The following is a 24,529-nucleotide window of genomic DNA, read 5'->3' as shown; positions in this document are numbered from 1 at the left end:
AACGTTTTAAAGATTTTTTTTTTAATTATTTTTTTCTTCTATATTTTTTTTATTAAAAAAAACAAACAAAAAAAAAAAAAACCAAACCAAACCCGAGAGGGAAAGGAGCCCCGCGCCCCCAGAGAAGCATCAGAGATGGCGACGCCGGTTCCGTACATCTCGCTTGGAAGCAGTGAGCGCTGCGGGGTGGGATGGGGGGGGTCTGCGGTCCCCAGCGGGGCGTCCCCACCGCCCCCCCCCCCATCGGGATGGTTTGAACGATGCTCCGAAGCAGCCACAGATGTTCCCCCCGCTCCCCCCCCTCCCCGGAGCCCCGGCGCCGTCCGACCCCTTTGGGGCAGAGCGGCGGGGGGCGGCTAAAGCTAAGCGTGCCCCCCCCCCGTGCGGTGAGCGATGCGCACGGCGGCGCGTCGCTCGGTTGGGGTCCGGGGGCTCCGTGCGCACCCACGGGGGTCGCCGCGGTTGGGTGCGGGGCTGCGGTGCCCTCGGCGCCACCCCCGGCGCCACCGTGCCCCCGTTTAACCGTTTATGGGGGTCCGACCGCCGCACGGCGCCGCGGAGCTCGGCCCGCCCCGCTGCCCGCCGGGACCCGCAGCCGTGGGGCGCAGCGCCGTGCCGAGCGCATGGCGGGACGCGGCGGATGGCGGTGAAGGACGGACCGACAACTCGGCGCGCTGCACTGAGACTCACTTTAAATTAACTTAAGAAACAAAGAAGCAACAGAAAAAAAAAGGAAAAAAAAAAGGAAAAAAAAAGAAAAAAAAAAAAAGAGCCCAGGGTTCGGTGCGCAGCGCAGCGCGGTGAGGATCGGCTCCTGTCCGCCGGGCACAACGGGCGGCCCGCGCTGCGCTCCCTGCGGGGCTTTTCTTTTTTTTATACCTTTTTTTTTTTCTCTTTTTTGGCGGATGCGGGGACGCGAGAGCGGCCGGGCCGGGCAGGGGGAGGCGCCGCTGTGCTGCGTGTGGGCGCCGGGCTCCTCCCACCGCACGGCATCGCGGGCACCGTCCGGCACGGCCGGAGGGAGGGGAGCCCCGCACCGCTGCTCCGCCCGCGCTCACTTATGGCGTTTGGTGCTTTTCCTCTTCCTCCTCTTGAAGAAACAGCAGCACCTGCGGACAGATGGATGGGGATGGAGGGACGGAAGGAGGGGAGGATGGACGGGCGAGGACGTGGGGACATCGGGATGGAGGTGGAGAGGGATGGAGGAACAGAACGATGGAGGGACAGAGGAGGGATGGGCAGATGGATGGACGGGGACAGAGGGATGGAAGGATGGATGCAGGAACAGAGGAACAGGAGGATGGAGGAGCAGAGGGACAGAGGAACAAAATGATGGAAGGGCAGAGGAACAGTGGAGGGATGGAGGGACAGAGGAACAAAAGAATGGAGGGACAGATTGACAGAGGGATGGAGGGACAGAAGGATGGAGAGAAGGAGGGACCATCAGTGCCTGAGTGTGAGGGGAACAGGGGCCCTGTGGGGGTCGGGGCACACAGAGATCCCTGAGAGCCCCACACAGATCCGTCCCACAGCCCTGCATGCGGCACCACCACGGTGACACCGGTCACAGCGACACCAAGCATGGTGGCACTGCTCGCATTGTCCCTTATGGTGGCGGTGGGGCAGCGAGTGGGGTGCAATGTGGGGCTGGGGGCGTCCTTACTTTGTATCGTCGGTCACCTCCACCTCGGTGGGGGCTGTGATGGGCGCGTTCGAGTGCCCCGCCGTCGGGTCGTCCGTGTTCAGCTCTCCGTTGGTGGAGCTCATCACCTGCAGGGAGGCACACGTCAGCGTGGGGCCGTGCTGTGGGGTGGGGGAGGGGCGTCCCATAGGGCCTCATCCCTCGCCCCACAGCAGCAGCTGCAGGTGGCGGCCCCGCGTCGTGGGGGCCCCGGCTCCCCTGGCTGGGATGGCAGACGGCTGCTCTTGTGCTGCTTTGCGCCCAGCCGCCCCACAACCCCCAGCCAATCCCCCAGCAGCTTCACTGCCATCCCTGAGCCCCGACACGGCCGTGCTGAGGGGCTCAGCCCCCAAAGGCTCCCGCAGCCCCGGAGGTCCCTCAGCACGGCAATGGCAGCCTGGAGCCGCAGGCCCCACCGTGAAGCCGGGCCGCCCCGGCACCGTGGGACCACCAAGCCATCACCCCCAGCCCAGAGGAAGAGCGGGCAGCAACCCGGCAGGGGACGAAGGGCAGCAGGAGGGCGAGCCGACCCACGGCCACCCCATGGAGCAGCAGGGCCGAGCAGCAGCGACGGGACGAAGCACAGACAGAGGGAACGGCGCAGCGCAACCAGGGGGGACCCGGGGGTCCAAGGCACGGTGCCCCCCGGAGCCAAGGGCCGCCCAGGGAAGGGCGGAGGGAAGCAGGGCTCCAAGCCGTCGCCCCATCCCAGCGATGGAGGAACGGCCCGCAGTCAGAGCCGCGTCCTGGCAGCGCAGCACGGCCGGCCTGCTCTGCCCCGCGCCCCCCTGCCCTCAGCACGTGGTTGTGTACCTGCACGGACCCCCCGAGCCGGCCGGCTGCCAGGCGAGCTCCCCCGGGCTCCTCGGCCGGCTGCCCGCCAGCGTGAGCATCCCACTGCTCCGTCCCATCGGGCGGCTGCTCGCGGCAGGCGGGAGGTAGAGGATGAAAAGAAACAAAAGAACAGAAAAGAGGAAAAGAATGGGGGGGAGAAGGGAGAGGTGGGGGGCAACGGGGCGAAGGGGGGGGAGGAAGAAGAGCGGCGGGAAGGAGTAGAGAAAATAAGACATGCAAAAAAGCAAAAGCCGGGGCCGGAGCAGCTCGGGGGGAGGCGCTGGCGCAGCTCTGAGCCCTGCAGGAGCGCGCGGCTCCGGGCTGTGGGAGCTTTGTGGGGGAAGCTGGGGGAGGGCCGGAGCCACGCGGTGCCTCTGCCCCCACCTGCAGCTCACAGCGGGGCCTGGTGTCCCCGGTAGAAGCGCTGCGGCCTCGAGCAGGGAGGCGGATGGAGCGCCGCGCTCCTCAGCCCTCATTGCTCAGCCTCAGAGGGTCCCAAAGGGCAGCAGCGCTCAGGCACCCGCACAGCACCGCTCCCCCGGGCCCCAGCTGAAGGCACGAGGGGCTGCGCAGCCACCGGGACGGGGCTGAGGGTCGCTCGTCTCCTGCACAGCTCTGCGGTGCCCCAGCACCGCCCCACACACGAAGCCTGGGGCCACGCTCCGGAGCGGCCCCTCCTGGTGCCAGCTCCGCCCCACCGACGGGGGAGACCGGAACCACATCAGCGAATCACACCGGGCGTCGCCCCCAGCTCCGCACCGCCGCCGTCCAGCAGCGCCGCAGCCCGCAGGCAGCCCCAGCTGCTCCCTCCCACCCGCAGCGACCGCAGCCACCGGGATGCAGCCCCAGCAGCGGGGCTGTGAGGAGCAGGAGGTGCCGGGGGAGGCCGCGCTGCCGCTCACCTGGTGTTTGGTGTGTGGCTGTGCTTTGTCTCTGCTCGGGGGCTGCACCTGCACCTCGCTGTGCATCGTGCCGATGGGGGTGGGCTGGGGATGCAAGGAGCACAACGTCAGCCGTGCCACCGCCTGCAGCCAAAGGAACCAAGCAGCCCCAGCGCCCAGCCCGGCCCCCGGCCCACTGCTGCTGAGCCTCAGACGCCGTGTAACAGCTCTCACACAACAGCTGCCCCCTGCCCCCCCTCCCCGCTCACCAGTGGTTTCCCAGCCCAGTCGTATTCGTAGTCGAACACGAAACCGTTCCTCTCAAACAGATCCGTGAAGAGCTTTCGCAGGTAATCGTAGTCCGGCTTCTCAAAGAAGTCCAAGCGCCGCACGTAGCGCAGGTATGTGGCCATTTCCTCTGCGGGGACAGGGGGGCTCAGTGTGGGGAGGGGGGGGGGGGTGGAGGTGTGGGGCCGGGGCCACGCTGGGTGCCCTCACCTGGGAAGTTCTCGCACAGCACCTCCACCGGCGTGGCTCGCTTGGTGTCGCCGATCTTCTGGTACCTCTCCTTCAGTGTGTCCGCCTGGGGGGGGAGTGGGGTCAGGGGGAGCAGTGGGGGGCAGCTGGGGGGGGGGGGACACAGCAGGGGCAGCACGGTATGAGCAGCCCCCAGCCCTTTACCTTCAGGCCCTGCCAGGGAAGGCTCCCACGGAGGAAGTACATAAACATGTGGCCTAACGCTTCCAGGTCGTCCCTGCGGCTTTGTTCTGAGCGGAGACAGAAGCGACCGTCAGCACCTCCCCCCCAAAGCCCCCCTCAGCCCCCCAGGCGGGTCGCAGCCCCCCGTACCCTTCCCCAGGTGGGTGTTGATGCTCATGTAACGCGCCGTCCCCGTCAGGCTCTTGTGCTCTCTGTAGGGGATGTGTTTTTTGGTCTCGGGGTCGATGTACTCTTTGGCCAGGCCGAAATCAATGATGTGAATGGTGTGCTGCCGTTTGCTGCCCGGCCGCCCCACCAGGAAGTTCTCGGGTTTGACGTCTCTGTAGATGAGGCTTTTGGTGTGGACGTACTCCATCCGTGTGATCTGAAGGGCACGGGGGGGGTCGGTCAGTGGGCCGGGCCGCCTGCCCCCCATCCCCCCCGGCCCCCCTAACCCCCTACGGCCCCCCCTCCCCTCACCAGCTGGATGGCGATCATCAGGACGGTTTTGAGGGTGAAGGTGCGGTCGCACAGATCAAAGAGATCCTCCAGGCTGGGGCCCAGCAGCTCCAGCACCATGGCGTTGTATTTCCCGCAGGGGCCGAAGTAATAAACCTGAGGAATTCCTTCTGCGAGAGAGAGGAAAAAGGGGGGAGGTGGGGGGGGGGGCGGTCAATGTGTGCAGCAGTGGGGGGCGCAGCCCCACGGCGCCTGGCAGCGCTGCCTCCCACAGCTGGGGGCCCTGGGCCGTACCTGCATTGCCGAGCTGCTTGTAGAAGCGATATTCCAGGTGCAGCTGTGGGGCCCGGGACTTGATGGGCTCCTGTGAGGAGGGAAGTGGGGCTCAGTGCTGCTGGGGGGAGGCCCTGAGGTCGCCCCCCCCCCCCCCCCAGCCCCGCACTGCAGGAGGACTCACCAATTTGATCGCTACGTATTCGTTGGTGTAGAGGTTCTTTCCTGCAGGGAAACACCAACAGAAGGCATCGCCACTGAGCGGGGCTCCCCGTCCCCACACCCACAGGAGGACCTTCCCACCCACAGCTCCTAAAGGCCGAGCTGCAGTGCCCACACAGCTCAGCACGGCCCTGCGGCAGCCCCCCAGGACCCCCCCTGCTGCCCCCATGCAAAGGGCCCCTCCTGCAGCCCAACAGAGCTGCATCTGCTCAGGGTTTCCTCCCAGCAATCTGCTCCTCCTGCCACAAGGTTTCATCTGAAGCCACCTGAAGCAGCAATAAATCCTCGCTGGGTGACAGCAGAGCCAGCTGCCGAGCAGGGTTACGGGGAAGGGATGAAAGGGGGACAGGAAGGGAGCGGAGAAGGCAGGAGCTGCTGCCCCATCCGTGCAGGGAGTCCCACAGCACACAGTGCCTCTGTGGGGACAGCAAGGCAAAGTCAGAGCCTGCCGTGGTTCGGTTCCAGCCGGGGCTGCTGGTTATTCACCACAGTGCTGGAGGATGGGGGATGAGAAGGGGAGAAGAAATGCAGAGGGGGCTGCAGCCCGGCTGGATGGACATCATGAATGTGAGCAGCAGCCCCTCCTGTGACGTGGGGACAGGGAGAACATCAGCATCACTGCAAGCTGCTGGGCCCCAGCCTGCTAAACAAGGGGTGCAAAGGTAGAGGGAGCAAACAGAAAACTCCAGGAGGGGAAAAGGGAAGGAGAACGGAAGGAGGGCAGGGGCTGCTCAGCCAGGCCTGTCCCTGCACAGCCCCGAATTTGTCCAAACTATGGCTGTGTTGACACCTAAAAGGCATCGCCCCCAGGTGGCACCTCACTGCTGCGGGGCTGCATGGAAGCGGAGGTGGTTGCGAAGCAGAAAACTGAAATCCAAGCAGCAAAACGGGTGGCAGAGAGCAAATATTTGCCTTTGCAAAGGGGCCCTTTGCCCCATCAGCACGGCGCTGCCTCCAAACCAAGCCGTGCGATGGGGCAGCTGCTCCCACACGTCACGGCTGCACAGCGAGGGCAGCTCAGGCTCTGAGTGCTCACCATGGCTGTGCTGCTCCCTCACAGCAGCCATTGCTTTTAATACCATCCGAGAGAAAATAAAACAGCACGAGCTCGGGGTTTGTGACACTCCTGTCTTCCTGCCCCCTCCAAAGAGCTGCTTTTAACTTCAGAAAGAAGAGGTGACAGATGGAAGTTTAACTTGGAAAGAAGAAAGTCACCGCGCTTCCGTTCTGCTGCTGGAAGCAGAAGCACTGGGGTGGGGAAAGGTAAGCAATCACCAAAAGGTCACAAGGAGAGACAAATGTGCACACGTTTGCTGCCTCTGAGGTGCAGCTTTGGGGCAGCCTGGCTGGCAGGGGGTGCAGGCAGGAAGCAGCAGTGGGGACAAGACGTGCCCTGAGGGCTGCTTGCTTTGTGCCCACCTGGGGACACCTGGCAGCCTGTTCTGCCCCCACACCACGACCCGGCCTCTCTCCTTCCCTCCTGCAGCACCAGCCCTGCCCCACAGCTCACAGCCTGCTTCACCTGGCACAGACTGAACTCCTGCAGGCATCAGCTGTGTGCTGGCACAGCCCTGCTGGGATTGCAGGCCTCCCCTGCCCCCGATGTCCACTGGGGAGGTGAAATCCCACTGAGAACCTCCCAGGGCACATGGGGTCACAGAACCACAGCATGGCCCAGGTTGGAAGGGACCTCAAGGATCACAAAGCTCCAACCCCCCCATCACACACAGGGCTGCCAGCCTCCACATTTCACAGCAGCCCAGGCTGCCCAGGGCCCCATCCAACCCAGCCTTGAACACCTCCAGGGATGGACGGGGCATCACAGCCTCTCTGGGCAGCTGTTCCAGCACCTCACCACTCTCATAGCAAAGAAGCTGACATCCAACCTCCATCTCCCCTCCCTCAACTTCAAACCATTTCCCCTTGTCCTGCTGTCATCTCCCCTTGCACAGAGTTGATTCCCCTCCTGTTTGCAGGCTCCCTTCAGGCACTGCAGGCTGCACTGAGGTCACCCTGCAGCTTCTTTTCTCCATGCTGAACAAGCCCAGCTCCCTCAGCCTGTCTTTGTAGGGAGCTGCTCCAGCCCTCAGCTCATCTTTGTGGCTCCTCTGGCCCCTCTGCAACAGCTCCACGTCTTTCTTGTGCTGGAGGCCCCAGATCTGGATGCAGTGCTGCAGATGGGGCCTCACGAGGGCAGAGTAAAGAGGGACAATCCCTGCTGCCCACCCCTCTTCTGATGGAGCCTAGGATCCTTGGGAGACAGCGCTGCTTCCCACAGTGAACCCAAAGGGAGGGGAAGGGGGAGAGACGGACGAGGCGCCGCAGCGCAACCTTCACCCCACAGCATGTGGGAGAGGAAGCGCTGAGCAACAGAAGGCAGCGGGGTCAGGGCTGCCCACGCAGTGCTGGGCTGCAGGAGGGCACGGCAGCACGAGGCATGGCTGTCATGGTTTTATGATTTTTGGTCATCAGTATTCCACACCATAACATCATGTAATGCATTGGGGGTGGGGTTTGATATCTGCCGAATGTTCGTCCGTCGGAGAAGAACTACTTTTCCCCAGGAGACTTTGCGGTCAGCAAGGGGATATAACTCCAAGCAAGGTCACCTGATCCTTCTTCTTCGCCTGCTCTTCGCTGTCTGCGCTTCGCTATCTGCGCTTCGCCGCCTGCGCTTCGCCGTCTGTACTTCAGTCACTCAACTGGACTGCACTTCTCACCCCAGCATTGTGGTGAGGTCTATACAATTCAAACAGACTCTCTCTCTCTCTCTCTCTCTCTCTCTCTCTCATTGTATTTTACTAATACTATATTTAGTAAAATCATTTGTTTCACCTCAGATCAGTGCTGTTGTTTTCAAGTATTTTGGGGTCCCCTGCTTCCCCTTTCCCAGAGGCGCGGATCCGCAGATCCCTCCGCCCTGCTGGTCACGGAACTGGGCCGGACCAGCCCATAAACCGTTGACACATGGCGAGGACAGAGGAGCAGAAGGCCCTTCTCACCTAGGCGGAGCTCCCCGAAATTGCCGCATCCGATCTTCTTTCCGACGCGGAAGTTGGGACCCACCATTAAGACTCCCGAGTTGGTTCCGGCGCTCCGACTTCCATGGCTGCTCCTTCCTCCACCCGTCTTGGACATCCTTTTACCTTCCTCCAGCTCCCCTTTCCCTCCTCTCTTATCAAAATCCATAAGTTTGTGATACCCCGGCCTCTCCACGGTTACGCTGCTGCCATACAAATCCCAGAGCTGCTGAAAGTTGAGGGGGAGAGGAGAAAAGAAGCGGGGCTGCCCTCGGTCAGTGCAGCATCCCGGTGTGCGGCGGGGGGACGAGCCGGGCTACTGCAACGTTGGTGCCTCCCGAGGTGCCGCCGGGATGGTCATGGTCAGCGGTCACGAGGAGATCTTTGGTGGAGAGAACATCCTGCAGACGGGGTCCTCCCAGCGCCCGGCGAGCTGCGGAGGGGAGGAGAAAGGAGAGTCGGTGAAAGACGGAGCTGCGTGCCCAGCGCCCTGCCCCACGGGGTGGGAAAGGGATAAAGGGGGGCTGCCGTGGGGAGAGCAGAGCTGGAACTGCTGCCCTACGTCCTAAGTGGGAGGGAAGTTGTGCTGTGTGAGGCAGAAGGCCGTGGGGAGGACAGGGCACCCATAGAGGGGGGTGGCAGAAGGGGCTGAGCACCATGGAGCGGAGCACCCAGCATGGGGGAGCTATGGGGCACAGAGCTGAGCCCCATGGAGCAGAGCACCCAGCATGGGGGAGCTATGGGGCACAGAGCTGAGCCCCAAGGAGCAGAGCACCCAGCATGGGGCAGCTATGGGGCACAGAGCTGAGCCCCATGGAGCAGAGCACCCAGCATGGGGCAGCTATGGGGCACAGAGCTGAGCCCCATGGAGCAGAGCACCCAGCATGGCGCAGCTATGGGGCACAGAGCTGAGCCCCACGGAGCAGAGCACCCAGCATGGGGCAGCTATGGGGCACAGAGCTGAGCCCCATGGAGCAGAGCACCCAGCATGGGGCAGCTATGGGGCACAGAGCTGAGCCCCATGGAGCAGAGCACCCAGCATGGGGCAGCTATGGGGCACAGAGCTGAGCCCCACAGAGCAGAGCACCCAGCATAGGGCAGCTATGGGGCAAAGCACAGTAGGTGTGCAGCTTCCTACAAAGGGGAGGATGCTGGCCCTGGAGGAGGCGGGCTGTGAGGATCCCTGCTCAGGACCAGGTGCAGAGCAGCTGATGGCTGCACACTTTTGCTCCGTGCCATGCAAGGGGATGCGAGGCCCCATCGTGCTGTGGCACAGATGCCGGCACCTGGGAGAGAGGTCTGGGTGGAAAGGACAGCAGCTCGAGGCACAAAAAGCCCCTCTGCTCACCGTGAGCTGACACAAACATCAGTACAGGGGCAGAGGAGAGGGATGGACAGACAGCCAGGCTCACACAGCCACCACAGGTTGGGTTTTTGCCCCCGGAGCAGTGGCTGCAGTCCCCTCCGCTCCCCTCCAGCTCCTGCTGCACTACTGTCAGTCCTCAGCTCTGCTACCGTGGGTTAACCAAGCAAACCCAGCCCCCTCCAGCACTCAGACTGCAGGAAATGAGCGCACTGCAAGCCCTGACGCTCAGCCAAAGCCCATAAAACTTTTTACTGGCTTGCAATAGCTATTAATAATAATAAAAAAGGCTTCTTGTGCTAAAGGATGCACGGGGGGAGGGGGGACGAGGCAGGGTCTGAGAGCACTTTCAGGCAGCCCAGGAGCTGCAGGGCTGCCCTGCTCCCCCCCAGCAGCACAGCTCGCTTTGGAGCACAGCGCCTGCAGTGAGGCTGAGCAGTGAGGGTTACGGCTCCGTTCCTGCAGGCTCTGAGCTGCCATCTCTGGAGCATCCTGCTCTGCACCCCAACGCTTCAGCTGCTCCCACCCTCCTCACTGTGCCACGCTGCCATGGCATCAAACCTAGGGGCTGAAGCTCCGCACAGCGAGGCGCTGGGGACACCGAGCTGCCCTGGCTGTGGGGCAGGAAGGGCTGCGGTGATGCTCAGAGCGGCGCCTCCCCGTGCTTTGCTCCCCCCAGCACACAGCCAGCACGTCACACCCTGCTCTTCGCTCCTTGATGTGGTCTTAAAGCAGAGCTCCCCTGTAGCAACGTGAAGAGCTGTGAGTCCAGGAAGCAAAACCAAAACGCGCTGCAGAGCAAAACGCAAGCGAGCAGCGGCCTGATGGAACGGAACTCCAGAAACAATGAGAGCCCCAACGGGGCCACGCAGAGCTGCTGCTCTGGGTTTCCTCATCTGCCCTGCAGTTTGCAGCCTGAGCTGAAATATCCACGCTCAGAGGCTCCTGAGCACGGCTGCAGGCCTGAAAGGCTGGCAAGGTGCTTCTAAAAGTTCTTTCCCATGCAGTGAAACCTGGCAGCGCCAGCTGGGGCAACGCTGTTCTGGGCCCTCCAGGCACAGATGCCATTCCCAGCCCAAAGAGGTCACAAGAGAAGAACAAAAGAGGGGAACAGAGAGGAAGGAGCTGTCTGGGACAGGCTGCACCCTGCTACTGCTGCTCCTGGCACACAGCATTGCTCCCCACCTGCATGCAGGATGGATCCCAATGCTGCAGAAAGGAAATGCAGCTGCATGCAGATGAAAGAATGAGAAGCTTCTGAGAGCACAAGGAAGAAAAGCCCTCAGCACTGCACTCATCCTGCCCAGCCGCTGCCTGCAGTGCTCTTCAGGCATGGATCAGGGTTGGAGCTCCTCAGCAGCTGAGAGCTCTGAGAAAAGCCCTGTCACCATAGGAGGGAAATCCAGATGTACACAAAATCCAACTGTTCCTCATCTTCTGGGAACTGAATGTCCCAGCCCAGTTTGTCTGAGCCCAAAGGCAGCACCTCCTGCAGGACAGCAGGAGCAGCACCTGAGTGCAAGGTGCAGATCAGCGTGGGCTGCCATCTGCTGCACCCACTGCTCCTGCTGCAAGGAGGGGAAAGCTCACAGCATGGAGCAAACACGTCCTGGCTCTGCCCCCCTCTGTGCATGGGGATGGTGCAGCACCAGCAGACGTCCCAGCCCAACAACAGGCAGCAGCTCCTTCCAGCCCAGCTTCCTCCTGGGCCCTCAGGGTAAGAGCAGAGCAGTGGTGAGAAGGGTAAGAAGCGCGGCCATCCAGTGGAGAAGGCAGCTCTGGGTGAGAGCTGTGCCACCACAGCTCAATGAAGGCCCAACGGCTCCGTGCTGACGTCTCTGCAGAGGGCTGGGAGCAGCAGAGCTGAGGGCTTTTGGGGTGAATCCCATCAGAAAAGGAAGCAGCTGCCTTCCCAGCAGCACCCCGGGGTTCCTGCTGCCGCAGAACATCTCCTCCCAGCCCTGCAGTGAAGCAGAGATGGTACCCAGCCCTGCTCACCACGGCTGAGCTCTCCCAGCTCTGCTCACTGCTTCCTCCTTCGCACGTTGGTGTCGGCACAACAGGAAGCTCCCATTAAACACCTTACTGCAATGTGGGGCTGCTTAGGGCAGCACACAGCTCAGCTCTGCAGCTCCCATCCCACAGGGCTGACAGCCCGCCTTGCGTCTGCCTGATCTGGGGAAAAAACACAACAAAAAACCCCAACGAAACCCTAAACTGGGAAAGCAAAGCTTTTAATCCAACATGATCTGAGCATCCTTGTTCCAAACCTCCCCTCCCTTTTCCTGGCTCCCTGCTCCGTGCTGCCCAGCGTCCCTTTGAGGCTCTGAGCCACGAAAATGAAAAACGCTGGGATTAGGAAAGGAAATAAATAAAAAGGAGGAACGGTTTTGAACTAAAGAAAGGGAGATTTGGATTAGATGAGCGGATGAAGGCCTCTCCCAGAGGGTGGCAGGGCGCCATCCCATAGGAGCCCCATGGAGGAGGGGCAGCCAGCCCTCGGGGGGCGCTGGGTGATCTTTAGGGTCCCCTCCAACCCAAACCACACCACGATTCCACAAACGAAGAAAGCATTTGTTGTCCTCCCTCCCCATCCCTCCAAACAGTCTGAAGGGTGCTGTGAAAATGATGGGTTTTTCTTCCTGAAAATGATGGGTTTTTCTTCCTTCCCCTTCCAGCTCTGCCACCCATCAGCTGTTCCCCACGCCAGAAGAGCTCCCTCCCCAGCACACATCACACGCTGCAGGCTCTCCTCACCTCCAACCTCCCACCTCTCCAGGCCATTTTCTCCCAGCTCCCAACCATTCCCGCAGCCCTTTCATGGATCACCATACATCACCCAACGGAGAACATTTGCTATTGACACAGCTCTGCCTCACAGCTCGGTGGCCTGACAAATGCTCAGCTCCACTGAGCTCTCACCACGCAAAACCAATAATGAGTCACGCATGATTTCATTCAGATCTTTAGAGGTTACAAGCTGACACATTCAAAACCATCAGGCTGCTGGAAAAGCACAATCTCAGCTGCTCCTGAGATCCCAGGGATGGTGGGGAGGGACGAGCATCACTGCTGAGCAACGCACCCGCAGCCAAAGGCAGAGCTCTGCTTTTCCTTGCATCCCCATCCAATGCCATCGCACCTGGATGGAAAATATTAGCAGGATTTTACCACAGAGCAGGAAATGCCACGGCTGGGATTTCAGCAGCAGCACGGGAACCAAGGAAAAGGCTAAAAATACAGCCCTAGGAAATACAGTAATAACAGTAAATATACAGACGCTAAAATAAGACCAGGTCTAAAAACGAGGCTGAAAAGGATCAAACACAGCTCATCTGAGAACTGAGCGCCCCAGAGAGCGCTGAGGGCTTGGGCTCAGCAGCCACAAGCTCCAACTCCCATTAAGCCCACCAGAAAGAAAACACTGATGCTCTATCAGAGAGCCCCGAATGGAAACAGACCTGTGGTCGGCTGCGTGCTGCTGTAAGAAGGACTCTGTGCCTGCGTTCAGCACGGTGTGAGAAGAGATTGTGCCCAACTCAGACCCAGCAGCTCTGGCTCCTGAGCCTCGAGGCCTTCTGCAGCACAGCCACTGGGCTGGATCCACAGTGCATGGGAACAGCAGCAACCCCAAACCAACGTGGGGTCAGGAGCAGCAGATCCTGGGGCAGGAAGGAGCTGGGCACCAAACCAGCATGGGGTTGGATGCAGCAGGCTGCGGGGCAGGGAGGAGCTGAGCACCAGCACCCCCCACCTGCTCACTGCTGCTCTCCGAGACCATCAGCAGCTGCTGGGCCGGCAGAGGCTCTGCTCCAGGCTGGGAAACTGAATGATGAACAGAAGACCCAGCTCCAGCTCCAGCCTGATGCCCTGCTGCTTGTACCTGGTGCTCCTGTGCACGGGGCAGGCAGTCTCCTTGCTGCCATGTAAGCAGGATGCTGGAGGTAACAGGAGCAGCGATCCTTGTGAGCAATGGGAAAGATGCAGGCTCTGCTTCTGCATGAAGTAACACGGGGCCATAACTGCAGAATCCATCACATCTCAGCAGTTCAACACAAAGAGGCCAATCAGGACGCTGAAGTGGTTTCGGTTTCACACGTGCAGACGCAGCAGTAGTAGGGGAAAGGAAGTTCCTGACAGACAAAGCTCGAGTGCTGTGTTCAGTTTTGGGCTCCTCACTACAAGAAAGATGTTGAGGTCCTGGAGCGCGTCCAGAGAAGGGCAATGAAACTGGTGAGGGGTCTGGAGCACAAATCTTATGAGGAGCGGCTGAGGGAGCTGGGATTGTTCAGTGTGGAGAAGAGGAGGCTCAGGGGAGACCTCACTGCACTGCACAACTTCCTGAAGGGAGGCTGTGGTGAAGAGGGAATTGGCCTCTTCTCCCAGGCAACGAGCAGCACACGGGGCAATGGCCACAAGTTGTACCAGAGGAGGTTTAGGTTGGACATAAGGAAGAACTTTTTCTCTTAGAGTGGTCAGGACTGCAATGGCTGCCCAGGGAGGTGGTGGAGGCGCCGTTCCTGGCAGTGCTCAAGAGGTGCCTGGATGAGGAGCTGCGTGATGTGCTTTAGTGCTGGTGGTGGCAATGGTGATGAGGAGACAGTTGGACTGGATGATCTTATAGGTTGTTTCCAACCTTGTGATTCTATGAAAGCAGAGCCTCAAAGTGGGAGACCGGAGAAGAACAAGCAGCAGCCACAGCCTGGCTCCCAGCACCTCTGCTCTTCCCCAGACACTGCATGCAGCGCAGACATCGTGCTGATGAGGCCCTTTGGGCTCCTGCTCTGCACAAGAGCAGCATTCAGTGGGGCCCTTCGTAGCCCCAGCAGTGACTTGAACAAGTGGTCTCAGCCTCCAGCCCCCTGCACACACCGCCTTCTGCAGCTCTGCCAGCAGGTTTTCTATTGAAACCCAACAAAGCGTCCACAGCACAAGGAGCTCTGCCTGGACACCAGATCCTAATTAAGTCCACGCTGCTGCTGGGAGGCAGAGCTGTAAAGGAACCAGCTGCCTTCCAGGAACACACAGCAGCTGGCCAGCACAAACCTGCATGCAGTCCCGTGAGAGCACCCTGAGCTGCAAGGCCAAGTCCAGCGAGATTCAGAGCGCACATCCCAGCCAGATCCGATCCGAGCTCTCCCAGTGCTGCAGTTCACCCCCTGTGATGCCCAAGATTTGCTTTCAAGCCCGGTAACTCTGTGCTGAACAAGCTCCTGAGACTGCCTGCGATCAAATCACCAAGTTCCATTGGCACTTTGGGCAGCGGAGAAGCCCGAGGAGCTGCTGCCTCACCAGCTGCCACGCACAGCACCTCAGACAGGACGGCCCTGTTCTGTATTTCAACCTCTGCTGCCAGACACAGATCTTTTATTGCCATTTCTGCTTCAGCTGCAGGCAGAAGCTGCAGCAAGAGCTCAGCCACACTTCCTGCTGCCTGGGCTCACGATTCTCCACCACCACGACCAACCATCACGCTGTCAGCACCAGCATCCGTGCTGTGCTCTGGGAGCGGGGCAGCAAAGCATTCCAGCCTTACACCAGGCTTCTGAGCCAGGCCAGCTCCTCCCACTGCACCTTCCTGCCCAGCCCTGGGCTCACAGCCCACAGCACCGACACAGAGGTTTCCACACCAGTGATGATCCTCAGCAGCAGGGTGGAACAGCCACTTCCATTTCACAGCTCGCTTCTGAGGCCGGAACGCCTCTCCTGTGTCACTGCAGCCTGCAATAAGGTTAAGACCATCTCCAGCAGCACGCTGCCTCCCCAGCCCCGTCCCTGAATACTCCCACATCCTCAAAAGCCAACACTTCTAAAAGCAGCACCAAGCACTTGCTCGCCGTTCTCTCCACGAGGATCTTAGCACAGCAATGGATGCAAACCAAGAGCTGCCATCGGTTTCCCAGGCAGCCAGAAGAGAGGAAGGCTTTCTCCCCTCCTCCTCCACAACCACAGAAGTGCTGCACTTCTGCTCCACAGCAGCAGCAGCCCAGACTGACGCACAGCAGAGGTTGCAGACCTGCCCAGCAACAGGCTTTGGGGCACCTGAGGACTTTGCTCTGCTGTCGGTGCCATCAGTGCACCTCACTGGAGCAGCAGAGCAGATGTTTTGGCAAGTGAGCGCCCGTTTCCCACCCCCCAGCTGTGGCCTTGCTTCCCAGCCTGACAGTGGGGCTGCTTTGCATGGCTTGCTGTTCAGAAATGTGGGGTTTTTCCCCTTCCCCCTCCAAACACGCAGTTCTAAATGCACTAAATGCAGTTCAAAGTTAGTGTGAGGATTTCATTCAGATGGATGAGGCTCCTGAAGAACCTCCGAGCCCCAACCTGTGCAGTAAGAACAGCAAAGCAGGGAGATGGGAGCACATCCTGCTGCTCTACAAGGCTGGCTCTCCTAACTTCATACCATCACTTCTCCCCACACTGCTGCGACAGCACTGATGTAACCCTTCAATTTGCTCCCATTTATGCAACCTCTGGAGGCTGAAGATGGAAAACAAACAAGGATGTGACAGCAACAACCCCAACCCCACACACCTCAGAGGCCCCGCAGCCACACGTGCTTCCTTCCAGCACAGAGGGATCGGCTGCAGTGAGGACAAGGGGCTCCACATCTGGTCTGCAAAGGGACAGAAACGTTTCCCAACTCTTATCCTGTAACAAAGGGAACTCCTGGATGCACGCGGCTCCTTCCCTTCCTTCCCTCCCCCAGGCCCAAGCTAGGGACAGGCTCAGAACCTCCTGTCCACCTGGAGGAGATTTCCTCCCTCCCAACAGCCAGGACACCTCCCAGCACCCTGGGCACGACCCAAGCAGCAGCATTCATTGGTGTGTCTTCCTGCTGCTCCCAATTGCAAGCTCCAGGGGTTTTCCAGACGGCTGATGCAAAGGTTAAATGCCCTTTGGTTCTTACGCTCTCTGCAGCTCGAGGTACTTCACTGAGGAAGCGAAGTAGGGGGAACTGAGAAGGGGGAACTGAGGCACAACTGCCCACCATCACACAGAACGCCGCTTCGCAAGTGGGAGAAGAGCCCTGGGAGGTGGAGAAGGAGGGCAGGCCGTGCTCCCCATCCTACAAACAGCTCAGAGCACAGCGGGGCTCAGCACCACGGTTGAAGGCACTGATCGCTCTGGGAACAGCGAGCAGCTGAGGCTGGGGAAGGGCTCTGCACCAGAGGGCAGCAGGCAGGGAGCAGATCCCCAGGGAACTGCTCACTCATGCATGAGGAGTGGGGCACTCAGCCCTGCAGCAGGGAGGGGAAGCCAGGAGTTCGTATTTTACCCCAAGGAAGCGCACCCAGAGTGCTGCAGCCCCACAGATCCCAAGGCTCTGTGCAACGCCTGCTGGTTCGTGCACTGCGAGATGCGTGGCAGCAGGCTTCCCATCTGGGGCTGTCACTGCACACAGCTCTGCCTGGCCTCACGTCATGCGTATCACCACCAAACCCTCTGCTGTCAGCAGGATCTGGGCTGGCATAAACACTTTTAATAGTAGGAGCTTTTTCTTTTTTTTTTTCCCCTTAACCCATATCCTTCTGACAGAACCAGGTTAGGAAGCAGCTGCACCGGCAGATCTGGGGTGGCCTTCTGTGATGTGAGGTGGGGAGAAAGGGAACAAGCAATCATTTCCATCACCAAAATACAGCTCATTTCAACTCCTCTATGGTTACACAAAAGCAGGGGACACTACCAGTGACCGAAGCAGCTCTGCTGTGTCCCAGCAGAGTCCTGGAGGCGGGGGATCAAGGGGTGCTGCTCCCACCGGTGATGAGGCTGCTTCCATTTCTGGGCTGTGGAGCTGCAGCACTGCCAAGCCGAGCTGTCCCACATTCCAACAAGCACTGCTTCTCCCCCTGCTCTCTCCCTCAGGCTGCCCAAAGCCTCACGCATTTCCCAAATTGCTGCCAAATCTTAAGAATTGGGAGGGGAAGGAGAAGGGTGGAAGGGCAAGCTTCCAGAGGGGTTCGCAGGGAAATCTCTCCCCTGAGCCGTCAGACTCCCCATAGTGGGACGCCAGCGCTGTTTCCCTTTCAGAAGCAAGCTGCAGGGGCTCACCTCTGCCCTGCCCCACATGAGGACAGCTTCCAGGGCCACCAGCAGGACCCAGGGCCCCCCCACGGGTGGAAGGAGGCACCGTGCAATTAATCCTCCCTGCAGAGTAAGTGGGGCAGAAGGACGTGCTGTGGCACGGCAACATCCATCTGCTTACACACCAGCGTCAGCAGCGCCTTCGGAGAAGCAACGAGAGACCCGTGAGGCATTCCTCCCCCCCACCCCCTCTATTACAAGGCCGAGCAGCTCAGCCCTTCCTTGCATCCTCTCTCGGAGGTGCACAAGTGAACCTGCTGTTTTCATAGGCGGGGAAGCAAAGCAATACAAAACAGACACACCTCAGATCTGCCCGTGAGATCAGGACGGCACCAAAGCAGGGCTGCAGATGGAGAGGCAGCCCCAGAGCTGCTACAGGTCAGGAGAGGGATGCATACACATGGAAACCTCTCAAGGAGTTCATCCTACAGCCAGCCACCTCTCAGGCAGGGAGCTGTGGTGCAACCTTGCAGCTTTCTCCCCTTCCCTTACCTGCTCAAGACCTGCTTTTCAGGGCTCCACACAAAGGGATCATCTGTAGTGTCAGAGGAACGTGCAGGAGACACCCCCGTGAGGACCCGCTCCATGCTGCTGCTATTAATATCTGGAACATTACTTGCATGTACAAACTGTCCCTTCTCCCTCATTTCTGGGCTCTCACTTCTGTGAGCTGTCCCAGAAAGCCCAGCCAACACACGCTCACCCTTCCTTAGCACACACTTCTATCTGAAACCCAAACCTTTTGTTTCTAGTTCCTGCCACTTCTCCCAGTCCCTGCAGCAGCACACCACTGGCTTCCTCACTCATCGCACAGCCCATCCATGGGCCTAACAGTGCTGCTGGGTGCCCACTGCAGCCTCAGAGGTGGCATGAACCCCTCCCAGGGCCCTTCATGGCTATGGACTGGGCTGTGCTCAGACTGCACAGACTCAGCTCAGGTACCTCCACAGTCAGTGCCAGGTGTGTGCAACAGGGAATGAGCCAACGTCCATCTTCCTTAACAGCCCCCTGCGCCCGGCTCCCCTGTGCTGGACGGGGCTCTGACAGAAGCCTTCACTTCCCCATCACACTCACAGCCACCCCAGCCAGGCTGAGGAGCATCCAGGCTATTTTTTAACCTAAGCACAACTCAGTTTAATAGTCAAGAACCCAACGAGAGCGCAGAGCACACACAGCAGAGGCTCAGTGTGCAACTGAGGCAGAGCAGATTTCAGCGCCAGAGCTGGGACTGGGAACTCAGCCTGGCTGCACAGTCGGAGCTGGGCAAAGTGCAGCGGGTTCCCCCCGGCAGCACGTCCTCACCAACCCACCTCCAGCAGGGCTCCCCGTGGGCCAGGCAATGGCACAAATCGAGAAGGATCGCAGCGAGGCGAGCGAGGAGAAGCCATGAGCAGGTCCAGGGCATGGGAAAACTGCTGTTTGCAGGGCTGCTGCGACGCATTTCACAGCCACCAAAGGCCGAAGCAAAAGCAAAAGCAGCCCAGCGTTTCTTTTCCGATGGGATTTTTTCACCAGGAAGTCGACGCGCTCTCCAGCCCGGCTCCCTGCGTTGGAAGCGGCCCCAAACCTGAGCCTTCAGCCCTGGCAGTGGGACAGACAGACACACACCCAGCTGCACAGACGTTTCCTCCCTGCGCTGCTGCTCGGGCCCACGGGGCAACATGGGGCCCTCGTAGACCTGTATGCACAGAGACCAAAGCGTTTCCTGCAATCCCTCTGCTCCCTCCCCCCTTCATGGATGTTCTTCTCTCAAACGTCTTCCTTAAGGCAAATATTTGGAGTCCAGCAGGCATTCCTCATTGAAGGAACAAGTTAAATATTGGCCCTAAAACACCAGCAAGTGCCTTTGAACGATTTCAGGCTGGAGAAACATTGCTCTGGACTTTGATTTCTGGCTCTGAGCAGAAATAGGAGCAAAGCACTCAGAGCTGCACTCCTGTCCCAGGAGCTGCCAGCATCTGGGATCTGTCCCCTGCTCCAGGTGTCTGCTGTCACCCCGCTGCACTGCATCCTCTGGTTATTTCAAGACCTGCACTTGGATACTCAGAGATGTCAGAGCAGACCTGAGGGGAACAGCAGGTGCCCCCCCAGGCTGCAGCTCAGCCTCCACGCAGCATCCTTTGTGGTGTCTGTGCTGGGAAGCACAGATGGAAGCTGTGAGTAAAACCATTGGGATAAGGGGAACCAACACAGCTGGGGGTGGGGTAATCCAGGAGAGCACAGAATGGGCTGGAAAGCCCCACTCCTTTCCCACTTGGAGCTGGGAATTCAGGCAGGGAGAGAACCCAACTTCATCACCGCCAACAGCTTGTGTCAAAAATGGAGAAGAAAAAGGGTCTCATGTTGTCAATCAGCACAGACCCAACAGCAAAAAGCAGTGATTTCCTAGCAGAGGACATCAGGCACTGATGAGGTCTGCAAGAACAGAGCAGCACAGAGCCACGCTCCTGCCTAGGAAGGCTTCACAGAATTCAAGACCAACGTTAGCCCCTGTTAATTAACTTAAGAACAACCCTCCCAGGAAGGCAAAGCTTGTGCATCACCTGCCAAGCATCTCGTTTGCCATTTGGAAAGCAAAAGCCAGGCCTCCTTCATTAAAAAATATTACATCACATTAAACAACCAAGGGCCACAGGACACTCTCTGCTCAGTGCTCACCCTGGGAACAAACCCTTACAGCTGTGGGTCATGCACCTCTCAACCCACCCACGTGAAGCTCTGCCTGCAGGCTGATGCTTACCTGGATGGAGCAGCATTCCCTAAATCACAGAGCATGAGAGCACTGACCCTCACTGAGCTCCCTGAGCGGCTGCAGCGCCGCACCGCAGCGCACGGAAGCAGCCAGCCCTGTGGTTTCCCATTCACTGCTTCGCCCCTTTGCCCCACAGCAGGACGGTGCTGTCAGAACCTGTGAGAGGTCTGGGGAGAAAACTGATGGTTCTGAACACATCAGGCCAACCATAAGGGCTGAGCCAGGTTTGTACCCCAAAGGGGCACCCAGCAGCACGGCAAAAGGATCCTGAGCGCCTCTGCCAGAGGTGCGTGCTGCGATACTTTGTTTTAACCCAGTTTTGTGCAGCAGGAAGCACCAAAGCTGGAGCAGGATTTCAGGGGATCCCTAGGAGATGGAGGGCAGCCAGCATGGTGATGGGAGCCCACAAAAGCCCCAATGCTCAGCGTGCAGCTGCTCCAGAAGTCACCTCTCTGCTTCCCTCACCGCTTAGCCCTCTGCCTGCTGCACTGCCACAGCCCTCCAGGAGGCACCGACTGCCAGCAGGAAGGATCCATTCTAATTAAAAAAAAATAAACAGATAAATCAGAAATCCCACAATTTATAAGTGCACAAGGTGCTGCTCCATGCACACAAGGGATGCCTGTAACAAGCTCAGTCTCCCTCTCCCTCCCCCTTCCCCCCCCTCCCCCCCCCACCAGCAGGGCAATGGGCTGAGGGTTTGGCAGCACAAAGTGCCATCATCCTGAGGCTTTGGTCTCCAAAACCCAGCCATGCAGGTACTCAGCCTCCTGGCCACACAAAGGCTGGGGCTGTCAGCAGCTCTGCTGCTGCCAGAGCACAGGCTGCACACACACACACACGGGATGGAGCAGCCACAGAACAGCACTGCTGCTCCCAGCACAGCACTTCTCACCACATCAGCTCAGGAAAGCACCAGGGGAAGGGGAGGGTACAGACAGCCTGAGCCCAGGAAACGTGTTTACTGGCATGCTGCTCTCAGACATCATCTCCTCCAGCCCAGAGGGGGTGGGGGGAAATACTGATTGTCCACCAGCACCAGCCTCGTGCAGTTCCCATTGATCCGCTGAGTCACTCTCAGATTAGCAGTTTTGACAACACTCGGGCTGCACAGGAGCTCAGAAGCAGAATACAAAGCAAGAGGAGACGCAAAGCCTGGCGCTGCACCGGCGCAGGGAAGCACTCAGAGCACAATTCGGAAACCTGCTGAACTGCGACTGCCAACTTCCTCCTCTCCACTCACTCATCTGAAGAGTGCAGCAACAAGAAAACCAAACACGAGCCACGCTGCAGCCACACAGAGCTCCATTCAGTGCTTCCCGAGATGCTGCTGGACACACAAACATCCTCCCCTGCAAACCAACGCCAACTGCACCCCGTTTGGTTTGGTGCAGGCATAGAGCAGAGCAGCAGCTGTATTTGCAGAGGACTACAGAACCCATTTGTACCCACTTATAAGGCCTTACAGGTTTGAAGGCTGGCGACCAGGAGCTGCAATCCCAAGGCTGCGGGAGGGCAGCACCCTGCAACAGCAGGATGATCCCAACAACCCCTGGGGAACTCGGGGCTCCTCCAGGTGCACACCAGCAAGAAGCTGCCACCAACCCAGCAGCACGGTTGGGTTCAATCGTCACTGTGACCCTCCAACCCTCCCAGAGGCTCCACAGCAGCACTAAAACCAGCCCTGACCAACACAGCGCACCAAATTACAGCAAAACCCAACAAATCTCTGGCAAGCCCCAGCTGCCAAACCCACCCCAACACAGCGAAGGCCTCTCCCCGCCATCCCCACGGAGGCCTCCTGCCCTAATTCACAGCGATTCTCTTTCACTGGCAAACACCAAACGCTCGCTCCCATCTGTTACATAAGGGCCAGCGCTCCGAGCTCGGCGGTGGCAGCTCGGGGTGGGGGCAGAGGGCTGCACACCCACAGGACAGCCCTGCCGCCCCATGAACTCACTCACTCCTCGGGATTTATTTCCGGATATCCAACCACTTGTTGTGCAGAAGGTAAAGCAGTTTAACGAGGCAACTTCCCAACGCAGCAACGCGCCTCGTTCCCACACCAGCAGCCGTTTCACACAGGACAGGACCAGGCAATGGCTGACCTCCAGCTCAGGTTGGTTTCACCAACTTCACCGTTTCACTTCAGAGCCACACACACACACACACACACACACAATATGGCTGGTGGCTGCCCAGACCACACGCCGTTCCTCCACGCCCAGCTCCCCCACAGAAGCCCAGCGTTCCCCCCTCGGGCTGAGAGCTCTGCTGCTCTCTCTGCACCCGCAGACAGCAGCACGGGGTGGCTGTTGAGGTGGGGGGGCTGCTGCCCACAGAGCTCTCCCCATCTGCAGAGCTCTCCCCATAGGAAGGCAGTTCTCCCCGTGCTGGCGGGGCAGAAGGAAGGGGAGGCCGCTTTATTTCTCCCCCCACCCCCCGTTCGTCACATCCATCCTCAGCAGCTCGGCTGAAGAAAAAAAAAAAAAGCTTTTTTTTTTTTTTTTTTTTTTTTTTTTTTTTTTTTTTTAAACACCGTGCCCAGCACAACCTCCCAGCCCCAAACCAACGCTTCCAGAGCCCTGAGGGGAAAGCGAAGCCCCATACAAAGGGCCCACGTCCTACAGGCCCCGCCACAGCGGGCGGGGGGAGCGCAGCCCGGCCCTCAGAGCCCCGCTCGGCGCCTCGGCTCGGGCTCCCAGGCCCCACGAAGGCCCCGCAGCCCCATCACCCCCACCGGCCCCCGCACCGCCCCGCTCCCGCTCCCCGCCGCCGGCACCGCCCGGCCCGGCCTCCCCCGCCCCAACGCTGCCCGGTCCCGGTCGGGGCGAAGCGCGGCGGCAGGGCGGTCCCGGTAGCCGTTACCTCGGCGGTCCCTCAGCGCCGGGCCCCGCAGCCGCTGCCCCGCGGCCTGCCCATGGCGGCGCCCCCGGCCCGGCTCTCCTCACGCCGCCTCTCGCCTCCCCTCACCACTCCAGCCAACGACACCGTTACGCCGCCGGCGTAAGCTCTGCGCTCGCCCATGCGCCCCCCACCACGCTGCTGGCGCAAGAGCCCTTCCTGAATACCAACTCCGGAGCGGTGCGCGGCGCAAGCGCAGCCGATGGGAGGATGGTGGCGCAACGGCGTTGGCGTAAAGCGCGGTCGAGAATAGGAGGCTGGAGGCGAACGGCGGGCGGGAGGCTTTACGACAACGAGGCGCGATTTACGGCATCGCCGCGCTCGGCGGCTATGGGTGGGACTTCCGCTTAACTCCTTGTTTACCGGAGCGCTCGGTGCGGTGTGCGGCTCCGCTATCTGGCACGGGCTGTGTGCTGCCTGCGGCCCTTTATAAAGGACAGGGACAGGGGACAGCCCGTGCTGCGGGGGGTGGGACCGCACTTCCTGCAGCTTCTGCTGGGGGACGGGCCTTGTGCTGCATATAGCCCCAGTGGGGGACAGGCCCTGCTGTAGGGCAAGAGATGTGCTATAGGGGCAGGCCCTGCTGTAGGACTAGAGCTGTGGTATAGGGAATACGCCCTGCTATGGGGTGAGAGCTGTGCTGTAGTGGACGGGCCCTGCTGTAGGACAAGAACTGTGCTATAGGGGATAGGCCCCATGCTGCCTGCAGCTCCCTATAGGGAACATCGTGTTCCCATTGACCTGAGGGAGAAAGGGGACAGTGCTTGGAGTCAGTCCATCTGCTTGCTTGACCCACTGTGGGAGAAACTGCTGCCATGAGAATTTTGCAGATGTGAGGACGATGCAACATCCTGTGCATAGAGACAAGATGCTAATGGCTACAGGTAGGGTAGAGGGCTTTGAGAGAAGGAAGTGATTGAGATCAGCAGATGTTGGATTGAGTGGCTGCAATGAAAACAGCTCTTTCAGCTCCTGTGAGCAGAGCTGGAACACAAAGCAATTTGGGGCAACAGATCCAGTTGCATGCTTAAGGAAAGGGATGCAACTCACCTTCATGTCAGTTTGCCCCAGAGATGGCCATATCCTTTCAGGCAGCAAAGCAGACAAGGCAGGAGCCCCACAATGGGCTGTGCTGCTCAGGAAGGGCCAGGAAGGAAGGCTTGACCCCGTTTATCACCTGCACCTCTCCTAAGCTGGATTATGAGGACAGTGGTAACGTTGTTATAAAACACTTGCCAGCCAACTGCCCCACTGGTCCCCAGCAAGGGGATGAGCTTTGTCCATAAACATGAGGCTCTTTTAAGGAGAGGAAAAAATAAAATTGGTGGGAGACTTTGGAAAGAAAATCTCCATTTTGCC

General features: G+C 59.6%; 1 protein-coding gene across 2 annotated transcripts; it reads right to left on the bottom strand.

Moving 5' to 3' along the window:
* Positions 1–312: 312 nt before the first annotated feature.
* Positions 313–23,359, bottom strand: CSNK1G2 (casein kinase 1 gamma 2). 2 transcript variants are annotated; one of them, XM_048927488.1, is made up of 13 exons: positions 23,135–23,359; positions 8,052–8,502; positions 5,012–5,052; positions 4,849–4,918; positions 4,576–4,724; positions 4,246–4,480; positions 4,078–4,163; positions 3,895–3,979; positions 3,666–3,814; positions 3,418–3,501; positions 2,495–2,599; positions 1,664–1,770; positions 313–1,109 (listed from the first exon to the last, which is right to left on the bottom strand). In XM_048927488.1, exons 2-13 carry the CDS (start codon positions 8,236–8,238, stop codon positions 1,055–1,057), a joined length of 1,353 nt encoding a protein of 450 aa, XP_048783445.1. In that variant the 5' UTR covers positions 8,239–8,502; positions 23,135–23,359; the 3' UTR covers positions 313–1,054. The 2 variants fall into 2 exon arrangements, with proteins under 2 accessions (XP_048783445.1, XP_048783446.1); XM_048927489.1 differs by lacking the exon at positions 2,495–2,599 and having other exon boundaries at positions 316–1,109; positions 23,135–23,352.
* Between the last annotated feature and the right edge of the window lie 1,170 nt (positions 23,360–24,529).

The sequence above is a fragment of the Lagopus muta genome, chromosome 26 (assembly GCF_023343835.1).
Source record: "Lagopus muta isolate bLagMut1 chromosome 26, bLagMut1 primary, whole genome shotgun sequence".
Taxonomy (NCBI): Eukaryota; Metazoa; Chordata; class Aves; order Galliformes; family Phasianidae; genus Lagopus; species Lagopus muta.
The sequence above is the reverse complement of the archived record's forward strand: the minus strand, read 5'-3'. Positions and strand labels throughout refer to the sequence as shown.